This window comes from Caretta caretta, chromosome 20 (genome assembly GCF_965140235.1).
Source record: "Caretta caretta isolate rCarCar2 chromosome 20, rCarCar1.hap1, whole genome shotgun sequence".
Lineage (NCBI taxonomy): Eukaryota > Metazoa > Chordata > Testudines > Cheloniidae > Caretta > Caretta caretta.
The window spans coordinates 3,372,189-3,382,992 of NC_134225.1; the positions used below are offsets into that span (position 1 = coordinate 3,372,189).

The 10,804-nt window shown below is 68.0% G+C and overlaps 1 protein-coding gene across 1 annotated transcript; it reads left to right on the forward strand.

Annotated features, from left to right (window-relative positions):
* The first annotated feature begins 1,135 nt into the window (after positions 1-1,135).
* SHMT2 (serine hydroxymethyltransferase 2) lies at positions 1,136-10,279 on the forward strand. Its single transcript, XM_048832221.2, has 12 exons — positions 1,136-1,246; positions 4,239-4,427; positions 4,771-4,850; positions 5,326-5,526; positions 5,861-5,942; positions 6,408-6,530; positions 6,817-6,956; positions 7,675-7,840; positions 7,940-8,039; positions 8,526-8,681; positions 9,135-9,242; positions 9,670-10,279. Exons 1-12 carry the CDS (start codon positions 1,223-1,225, stop codon positions 9,795-9,797), a joined length of 1,497 nt encoding a protein of 498 aa, XP_048688178.1. The 5' UTR covers positions 1,136-1,222; the 3' UTR covers positions 9,798-10,279.
* The last annotated feature ends 525 nt before the right edge of the window (positions 10,280-10,804 follow it).

Genomic DNA, 10,804 nt, shown 5'->3' on the forward strand with positions numbered 1-10,804 from the left:
CTTTGCTGCCAGAGCCCGGCTCCCTTTGCCCGCGGGTCCCGCCGGCTCCCTACGGCCTGTTCTCCCAGCCATCAAAGGGGAAGAAGCTGTTGGAGGCTGCATGGGGGGAAGGTCCCTTTGATGCTGCATCACTGGGGGCCAGGCTGCGGCATGCACTGGGGATAACTGGCCCAGAATCTCTGGGCTCGCCAACCTCTGGGCCTGGCACTGGGGCTCCCTCTCACTCTCTGTCTGCGCAGAGCCCTGGCACAGCAGGCCCTTGGCCTGGGCCGGGCCCTCCCTGTAATGCACACCCTTCAGAAATGTGGCAGGACGCAGGGGTGGGTGAGAACCAGCTGCTGGGCTTCACCCCAGAGGTGGCTGCATGTCAGCACTGGGGGAGCAATCGCTGGGCAGCATTGCTGGGCCACGGTTCACACTGGCGGACAAAGCCCCTGCCCTCCCCCACCCCTCCCAAGAGCTTCCCGTCTAAATGGCCCCAATCCTGCAAACACATGGGACTAAACTCACGGGAGGACCCCCCACACACAACTACCCCTCCCCCTATACACAATTACCCCTCCTCCCCACAACTGCCCGTCCCGCCCCACAACTGCCCCCATCCACACAACTGCCCCCATCCACACAACTGCCCATCCCTCCCCACAACTGCCCCCCCACACACCTACCCCCATCCACACAACTGCCCCTCCCCCTATACACAATTACCCCTCCTCCCCACAACTGCCCGTCCCGCCCCACAACTACCCCCCCACACCTACCCCCATCCACACAACTGCCCATCCCTCCCCACAACTACCCCCCCACACACCTACCCCCATCCACACAACTGCCCCTCCCCCTATACACAATTACCCCTCCTCCCCACAACTGCCCGTCCCACCCCACAACTACCCCCCCACACCTACCCCCATCCACACAACTGCCCCTCCCCCGGAAGTGTCCCGCTTTGTCACACTTGCTCGCTGGTCCCGCTACGCCCCAGGCTCCCCCTCCGGCTCCCTTAGGCTGCGGTAGGTGCCACTTATTTGCAAACATGCAAATCAGCTCATTAACCACTTTGCATGAACGATCAGGGGGGCGGGGCTCGGGCGCTGGCCCGGGCGAACTACATCCCCCAGGATGCACCGGGAGCGGCGGGGTCACGTGCTTCCCGTCGCTCGGGCCCCGCCCCCGCGGAGCAGCGCCCGGGAGTCGCCACCTGCCCCGCGCCGCCTGCAGCATGTTCCCGCGCTGCCTGGCCCGGGTGAGTGGGGGGCGCCGGGGCTGGGACCCCCCTTGCGCGTGCACGTGGGCAGGGGGCTGGTGCTGGTGCTGGGGGGTGGGGTGGTGTGTTTTGCAAAATAGCTCGGTTCCCCCCCCCCCCAGCCCCAGATGCGCCCCCGCCCCCCCCGCAGGCCACGTGCCCTGGCCGGGCCCCTTTGCAGAGCGCTGTGCCCCCCCCTTTGTGCAGTGCGAATATGGGGGTGCTCCTTTCCCCCCACGCCCTGCCCCTGCTGAGTCCCGACCCAGTGCGACTTCATGGCAGGCTCAGCCCCGCGGGTCCCCCGCCTTCTGCTTCCAGGCGCCCCCTTGTCCCTGGGGGGCCGGGGAGAGAGACGGGGGGGTCATGCCCCCGCCAGGCTCGCAGGCGGAGCTGGGTCCCTCGCCGGCCCTGTGATGGGTCGCTCCGCTTTGCTCATTATGGGTGCATTGGTGGGGGGGCGGGCAAGTGCCAGGCTCGGGCCAGAGCCATCCTCCGCTCTCCACCTGCCTTGCTCCGCTGACTGCCCGGGCTGCTCCCTGACATCTGCCCCAGTGCAGCGGTGAACAGTGGCCGGGGGCCAGACCTCGGCGCCGGAGCAAAGTCTGCTTGGCATGAGTTTCGTCCCCAGTCGATACTTACCGCTGGCCCCTTTGAACTGAGTCAATAGGGCACAGCGGCCTCTCGCCTCCCTGCCGCTTTTCTCTTGCCATGTTTAACTAGCGCGGTTGGGACCCAGGGTTGCAAGGGGGGGGGAGAAGAGAGAAAGAAAAGGGGGGAGAAGTGCCCCTCGCCCACGGTTGCCAGCAAGCTTAACTCTGAAGAGTTGGGACCAGCTCCCTCGTCACGGGGCAGCCAGAGCCGCTTGGCCCATGGGTTAGAACTTGCAAAAGTTTCTTCTGACTTGACTGTGTTTTATTGTTTGGGGAAACTTGGCACATGGCAGGGCTTTCAAGCCAGCTGATGCAAGGGCAGTGACCTGGTTGCATCATGCCTGGATTTGAGGCCTAGTGCTTGGGGCACAAGGGATACAGCAGAACCTGGCCGGTCTGCCCCACGGCTCCTTGGGAACCCGGAGGACGCAATCAGGCAGCCCCAGAGACCGCAAAAGAGCCAATACAGTGCAAGCGGCGTTAAACATCAGCCACGACAAAATCAAGGGAAAGGGTTTTAAAAAGAGCTGGGGCAGGGTAAGGAGCCAGTTTCTGTGCTTGGTTCCTTTTTTTTAAAAAAAGCAGCATTTTCTTTCTGCCTAGTCAAGTTTCGAAGCTGTATAAAGTCATTGCTCAGCTGCAAACTTTTCAAAGACCTGGAAAGTTTTGTTCGCAGGCCCAGTCAGCCGCCGTTCCCGAGGTCCTGCTGCGTTCGGGTCTGGCCCCGGGAGCGGGAAGCGAGCTCCTGCTCGCGGTTGGCCCCTCGGCGCCGTGACGAGGGCTCCGGCGGTGCCTGGGAAGGGGGAGAATTGGACAACGGTGGCGGGCTCCCTAGGCCCCGAACGCCGCTTGGCCTGGCGGTTTCGGGAGCAAGGACTTGTTATCTTCCCCCCGGGAGTGGTTTGGAGCCGTGGTGGCCCCGATCCTGCGGGTCGGTCTGTGCGGATCCAGTCGGGGCTCCAAGAGACTCCCCGGCAAATATCTCGCTCCGCAGTTTCTTTCTCTTGGCTGTGTGGTCTGTAAAGGTCACGGTCTGGGTTGTGGTGGTGTCTGGGAGCCCCAGGCCTGGGCCAGGACCCCGTTGCCCCAAAGAGCCAGCAGGTCCGATCTGGGGTCTACGCCCTGGCACAGGGGTCTCCCGGGGAGCTGGCTGGCTGGCCCCTCGTGGGCAGCGTCTGTAGCTCTTGGGGCTGAGGGCCTGGAGGATCCAAGAGGGGGGGGAGGATCGGCGGCAGCGGGGGGGGGGGGGGGGAGTGGAAGTGATGCACCAGCAACAGGGGGCGCTTTCTCCCAGCATGGATTTGGGGGCGGGTGGAGCCTAGGAGTTCAGGGAGAAAACTGGGGGAGGAGCCCAGGGGGCAAACTGGCCTGTTGGGTTAGTGCAGGGTGGGAGGGGGGACATGGGGCAGCCTTGGGCGGGGCAGTGCAAGTGGGGAGTCTGGATTGGGGCTGGGGGGCAGAGATGTGTTTCCAGGTGCTGCTTGCTCCGTGTGACACGTGAGTGAGCCATGGCAGGAAGTGGGGGGGGGGCGCGTGGGCACACAAAGGACAGGCTCCAGCCCCCACCCCATCCTGTGCATGCAGATGTGCTCCCCCCCCCCCCACCGTACCATCGCACCCGAGCCTGTGCACACCAAGCTCGCTCTGCTCCCCCCTCCCCCCGGTTTGCACGCTCACATGCGCTCTCGCACGTCTGCAGTCTCTCCTCCCGCCCCCCCGGATTTTGGCACTGTTTCCGCTGCTTTCATCCAATTTTCCAGCTGTGGCCCAAGGAGGGACCCCGCCTGGGTCATGTGACTCGTGTGGTCCCCTGGCTTCCTGCGTCAGCCTGGGCTCCTCACCCCCCATGTGGCTGCCCCCTCTCCCCAGACGGGGTGATCGTCCCCTGCACAAGGGTCCAGCCGTTCCCGCGCTCCCAGGCCTCCGTGAAACGCCTCCTCCGGCCCCACAAATGAACCAAAGAAGGAAGGAAGTTGTCCCCTCGCCCACCCCCAAGCCTTCTTCCCGCCTCTCCCCCCGGCCAGAGCTGCCCATGCTCACCCCGTGACCCCCTGTTGGAGGAAGAGGGCTGCACCCCACAAGTGATGGGGTGTTGGGGGTTCCTTTCCCCCCCAGTTACTGTCTGGTCAGTGGTTAGAGCAGGGGGGCTAGGAGCCAGGACTCCTGGGTTCTATTTCTGACTCCCCACGTGTGCCATGAGGATATCGGGGTGTTCTGTGGCTGTGTATCCCCAAAGGTACCAGAGATGAGGTGCCCCCCATGACACGGGGGTGCAGGGTGGGGGGGGTGTTGGTGGTTACGCCCCTCTCTGGTGATGTGACGCTCCCCCTTCCCGTCGCCAGGCTCTGAAGAGATGCTGGCAGCTGAACACGCCCGGCCTGCGGGCCCAGCACAGCCGTGCGGCTGCAGCTGGGGAGGTGCCCGGCTGGACGGGGCAGGAGAGCCTGGCGGAGAGCGACCCCGAGATGTGGGAGCTGGTGCAGAAGGAGAAGGATCGGCAGTGTCGGGGCTTGGAGCTCATTGCCTCGGAGGTGGGTGTGGGGGCGGGGGGGGGCTGCAGTGGGGAAAGAGGGGCAGGGAGGAGGGAGTTTGGGGGGCTGCGGGGGGGAGGGAGCAGCCCCTCTTGAGACCCAGAGGTGGGGGCTGCGTTGCCCTGAGGGGGCCCCCCTTGCCTTAGATTCCTCCCAAGGACCTGCTGGAGCCCTGCCTCCGCCCCCCAGCTGCTTTCTAGCCGTCAGGTGGGGCAGTGTTTGAGACCGACCCTGCGTTGCCCTTCAGGTTCCTGGTTGAGGCTGGGCTGGAGGGGCCCCGCGCTGGCCCCCCTCTCCAGGCTGTCTCACCCCCATCACCCTGGCTTCGCTCTCTGCCCCCCAGAATTTCTGCAGCCAAGCCGCGCTGGAGGCCCTGGGCTCCTGCCTAAACAACAAGTACTCGGAGGGCTACCCCGGCAAGAGGTATGGGGGGTCGGGGGGGCACCCTGTGGGGGCTGGATCTGGCCAGGCCAGAGAACGAACATGGGGAAGCCACACATGGACCCTGGGAGCCCAGGTCTCCTTGGCAGTCGGGGGGGGGGGGGGGGGCACAACCCTCCCCTCCCCTCCCCAGTGGTAACTTACTGTGTGGGGCCGTCTGGCACTGGGGGGAGGGGCGGGAGCTGTTGTTTTTGGGGTGATCATGTCCGCTTCCTCCAGGACCTCTGGCAGCCTTGAGGGTGGGGGTGATGGGCACTGGGTTCCCCTTCTTCTGGGTACCAGGGGTCAGGGAGGCCCCAAGGGGGTGATGGGCCCCAGGTTCCCCTCCTTGCGGGTACTGGGGGGGGCACAGAGGCCCCAAGGGGGGTGATGGGCCCTGGGTTCCCTCCAGGGGGCCCACGGGGTGGGGGGGGAAGAGGCTGCTTTGGGTGTCTGAGCCCTGGTGCCCTCCTCGCAGGTACTACGGGGGGGCCGAGGTGGTGGACCAGATCGAGCTGCTATGCCAGCAGCGGGCACTGGAGGCCTTCGACCTGGACCCTGCCCTCTGGGGGGTGAATGTCCAGCCCTACTCCGGGTCGCCCGCCAACTTTGCCGCCTACACGGCCCTGCTGCAGCCCCACGACCGCATCATGGGCCTGGACCTGCCGGACGGCGGCCAGTACGTCCCCCCTGTGGGCAGTGGGGGCGGGGGGGGGAGGGAGCAGGGCCCTGGGGGGTGCTGAGCCTGGGGGGCGGGAGGGGGCAAGGTCTGGCTGAGGCCCCAGGAATTGGGGGGGAGGGGGGAGTGCTGGCGTGGGGTCTGGGGGCTACAGGCAGAGACCAGCTGGGGGTAAGGGGGGCGCCTGTCTGGGGGGGGAGATCGCCCCTGGGCGGGGGCCCTGCCAGGAGGGGGCCCTTCTGGGGAGCCAGCCCGGGTGGAGGGGTGGGTCGTGTCCAGTCTCCGGGTTGGGCCGTGGCTCTGGCCTGACGCCGTCCGTCCGTCTCTCCCACAGCCTGACCCACGGGTACATGTCGGACGTCAAGCGCATCTCGGCCACCTCCATCTTCTTCGAGTCCATGCCCTATAAACTCAACGTGAGTGGGGGGCAGCGTGCGTGCAGGGTGCTTGCGGGGGGGGGGGGGTAACATGCATTCACAGGGAGGGGGTCCGAGTCCCTTGCTCCTGGGGACCCCCCCAGGGGCTGGGCCAGGAGGTTTCTGCTGCTCTGGCAGCATTGGGGACCCTTGACTCAGGTGTATTGGGGGGAAGGGAGCCTGGAGTGTCTGTGTCGTCCCCCCCCCCCCATTGCCCCTGCCCCTCGGAGCCCCCCCAGCTCTCACGCCCTGCCTGCCGGGGCTGGTGCCTGGGCCAAGCCGTGTGCACCCTCGTCGGACCCCCTCTGCCCCTCCCTGTGTCCTGGGGCTGGCCTGACACCCCCCCTCCAGCTCCCACCCAACCCTGTATAAGCTCTACCCCACCCCTAGCAGCATGGCCCCCGCAAGGGAATTCACGGGGGAGGGGGGGTCGCTCTCCAGCTGTGACCCCCCCTCCCCCCGCAGCCAGCCACGGGGCTGATCGACTACGAGCAGCTGGAGGTGACGGCCCGGCTCTTCCGCCCCCGTCTCATCATCGCGGGCACCAGCGCCTACGCCCGCCTCATCGACTACGCCCGCATGAAGAAGGTGCGGGGGGGGGGGTCAGGGGAGGGGCTTAGGATGAGGGGAGGGGCTTGAGGTGGGTGCGAGGGAGGGGCTTGAGGTGGGTGGGAAGGGGGGGAGGTGCCTGGGGATGGGGGGAGGGTTCCTGGCAAACCCCCCCCCCCCCCCCAATGATGACCCTGGGGCACCAGCTGGAGATGGGGGGAGTTGGCGTGAGCTCCCTGGTCCCGCCCCGCGGGGGGGGGGGGGGGACGGGGGGGGAGGGGGGCCGGGCGGGGGGCCGGGCTGACGCTGCCCCCCTCTCCGGCAGGTGTGCGAGGAGGTCCGGGCCTACCTGCTGGCCGACATGGCGCACATCAGCGGGCTGGTGGCAGCCAAGGTGGTGCCCTCGCCCTTCGAGCAGGCCGACCTGGTCACCAGCACCACACACAAGACCCTGCGCGGGGCCCGGTGAGTGCGGCCGGGGCTGGATCCACCCCGGCCCCCCCCCCCCCGCACTGCCCTGCCCCTCCCCCGGCCTCTCCCCCATCCCTCCTGTCCTCCCCCGCACTGCCCTGCCCCTCCCCCCCCGGGGCCTGTCCCTCCTCTCCTCGCCCCCGCACTGCCCTTCCCTCCCCCCGCCTGCCCTGCCCTGCCCCTCCTCCGGCCCCTCCCCCATCCCTCCTCCCCCCCCCTCACTGCCCTTCCCCTCTGCACTGCCCTGCCCCTCCCCCAGCCTCTCCCCCATCCCTCCTGTCCTCCCCCGCACTGCCCTGCCCCTCCCCCCCGGGCCCGCCCTGCCTCTCCGCTCCCCCGCACTGCCCTGCCCCTCCCCCAGCCTCTCCCCCATCCCTCCTGTCCTCCCCCGCACTGCCCTGCCCCTCCCCCCCGGGCCCGCCCTGCCCCTCCTCGCCCCCGCACTGCCCTGCCCCTCCCCCGCCCCCCCCCCCCGCACTGCCCTACCCCCTTCCTCTGGGCACACCCCTCCTCTCCTTGCCCCTGCACAGCCCTTCCCCCCCGGACTCCTCTGCCCCTCCCCCGGCCTCTCTCCCATCCCTCCTCTCCCCCCCAGTACTGCCCTTCCCTCCCCCGGCCTGTCTCGGGCAGGTGCCCTGGCGTCTGGGCCCCCCACGGCGGGCAGGGGGGGTGGGAGAATGGGCACGCACTGACCCGTCCCCTGGCCCCACAGGTCCGGGCTGATCTTCTACCGCAAGGGGCTGCGCTGGGTGGATAAGAAGACGGGCAAGGAGACCCCCTACAACCTGGAGGAGCCGATCAACTTCGCCGTCTTCCCCTCGCTGCAGGGCGGGCCCCACAACCATGCCATCGCCGCCGTGGCCGTGGCCCTGAAGCAGGTGGGGGGGCCCCCCGGGGCGAGGGTAACACATGGCTGGGGAGGGAGGGCAGGGGGAGGATCTATGGCCCTGCTGACCCCCCACCCCTCTCCCCCGCAGGCCAGCTCCCCCCACTTCCGGGCATACTGCCAGCAGGTGCTGAAGAACGCCAGGGCCATGGCCGAGGCCCTGCTGCAGAGGGGTTACACCCTGGTGTCAGGTGATGCCCGCGGGACCGGGGCACGGCAGGGGGAGGCTGCGTGGGGCGGGGCACCAGCGGAGCTGGGGGGAGCCAGCAGGGGCTGCGGGTCGGGGGTGCGGGGCATCGGCGGAGCTGGGGGGAGCCAGCAGGGGCTGCGGGTCGGGGGTGCGGGGCATCGGCGGAGCTGGGGGGATCCAGCAGGGGCTGCGGGTCGGGGGCGAGGGGCATCGGCGGAGCTGGGGGGATCCAGCAGGGGCTGCGGGTCGGGGGCGAGGGGCATCGGCGGAGCTGGGGGGATCCAGCAGGGGCTGCGGGTCGGGGGCGAGGGGCATCGGCGGAGCTGGGGGGAGCCAGCAGGGGCTGCGGGTCGGGGGCGAGGGGCACTGGCGGAGCTGGGGGGAGCCAGCAGGGGCTGCGGATCGGGGGTGCGGGGCACCGGCGGAGCTGGGGGGAGCCAGCAGGGGCTGCGGGTCGGGGTGCTGATCTCTCTCTCTCCTGACCCAGGTGGCACCGATAACCACCTGGTGCTGGTGGATCTGCGGCCGAAGGGGATCGACGGGGCCCGGGCCGAGCGGGTGCTGGAGCTGGTGTCCATCACGGCCAACAAGAACACCTGCCCTGGGGACAAGAGCGCCCTGACGCCGGGGGGCCTGCGGCTGGGTAAGGGGGTGCCGGGGGGTGGGGCATGTCTGGCCCCCCAGCTCAAGGGGGGGATTGATTCCCACAATCTGTCCCCAGTACTGGGCCTCCTGGCCCTTCCCCTGGGAGACCTGCCCCCCGGCCCCCGCCTCTGGGGACGCCCCCCAGCCTTGCCCTCCTGAGGGTACTAGGGTGGCTTTGAACTCTGCCCTGGTGCCCCCGGGTGTCTGACAACAGTGAGAGCTGGGGACAGAACCCAGGAGTCCTGGCTCCCAGCCCCCTGCTCTCACCACTAGCCCTCACTCCCCTCCAGACGCCCCCCGACCCAGCATCTCAGCTGATGCTCCTGGTGAGGTAACTGCGGGGCCAGGCTCTCACTGCGTGGGTGGGGGGCGGTGTGGTGAAGTAACCATGCGGCCAGGCTCTCCCCGGGGCCGGGGCGGTGAAGTAACCCCGGGGCCGGGCTCTCCCCAGGGGCCCCAGCACTGACATCCCGCCGGTTCCTGGAAGCCGATTTCCAGAAGGTCGTGGCCTTCATCGACGAGGGGATCAGCATCGGCCTGGAAGTCAAGAGCAAAACCAGTGAGTTGGGGGGGCAGGAGCTTCTCAGTCTCTGCCCTGCTGGTCTGAATGCCCCATGCGAGGGCAGGCCCACTGGGGCCATGGTGTGACCCACACACCACACGGCTTCTCTGAAAGCCAGGACGTCTGGGTTCCATCCCACCTCTGGGAGGGGAGTGGGGTCTAGTGGTTAGAGTAGGGGAGTGGAGCTGAGAGCAGGTGGGGCTGGGAGCCAGGACTCCTGGGTTCTATCCCAGGCTCTGGCAGGGGAGTGGGGTTTAGTGGCTAGAGCCGTTTTTCCCTTGTAAATTGGGGATAAAGCCCGTGCCATGGCTCTGGGACGGAGAGGAGGGTCGGGGTGGGGTCTGTCTTTGTGAAGCCCCGGGGGGCACTTGGCCGGCCCCCTCCTCTGGTTTCCTCACTCACCCCCTCCCCTTTCTCTCCCCAGCCAAGCTGCAAGATTTCAAATCCTTCCTGCTGAGTGACGGGCCGACGCAGAGCCGCCTGGCCGACCTGCGCCAGCGTGTGGAGACCTTCGCCCGCTCCTTCCCCATGCCCGGCTTCCAGGATCACTGAGCAGTGGGGGCTGGCCCCACCTCGAGCCCTGCCTGCCCTCCGGGCACAGAGACTGACCCTGACCCCGACCCCGGGAGGGGGGCAGTGCTGGGACCCTGGGCGTCCCGCAGCCTGGCACGGCCCCTTCGGATCTCGCTCTGCCTGCAGCGTTCAGCTCCCTTGCCCCCCTCTCTGTCGGCAGCTGACCTCAGGGGCTGACCCCTTTGTTGTTGTAGGGTCTCTGGCTGGAACGTCCCCCGGCCCCGTGCCAGCTCCCACCCCTCCTTGCAACTCACAGTCAAGGTCCTCCCATTGCAGGTGCCCTGCCCCGCCCAGTGCCAGTGGGAGGTTGGGAAAATGCCCCCATGGACCTAGTTCTGGGTCCCAGGTCCCTCCAGCTGCTTTGCCCCCGGCCAAGGTGTGGGTCAAACGGGGCTGGGGGGTCCCCCCTTGTCAGGATGCCACTGCTTTTAGCTGAGCAAAGAAACCTGGAACATCGGAGAGTTGTGTTGTCTGGTGTCCGTCTGTCCGTCCGTCTCGGGGGGCAGATGCTGAGAGCTGCTGTCTGTCTGTGGGGCTCCACCTGACCTCCGGCATCCATCAGTGCGCTGCAGGGGCATTGCCTTCAGTGGGGGGCTCGGATCTGGCCTGCCCTGTGCGGCCCTGGCCCAGCCCCTGGGATGGGGGCTCGGAGCTGGCCCATGTGGGGAGGTTTAGCAAGCCCAGTTGCCCTGGGGCAGGGAGCAGCCACTCTCTGTGCAGCCTGGGGCTGGCTGGCTGCTGGGGCAGGGGGGCAAATCTCTCATTGCACGTATTGCCAACCTGGGGGGGCCCCCCAGTGCCCTCTCCCCACACACACTGGGCAGATGGTCTGCGGGAGGCACCTTGCCACCCCTGGGTTTATTCCCCCCCCGCAACAGCTCCCTGTCCCTGAGCCCGTTGAAAGATCCAGCCCTTCGCCTCAGGGCATGTTTGATGCCTGCCTGGCTCGTGCACCAATGCTCCCCCCATGGGAGCCGCTGGCCTGG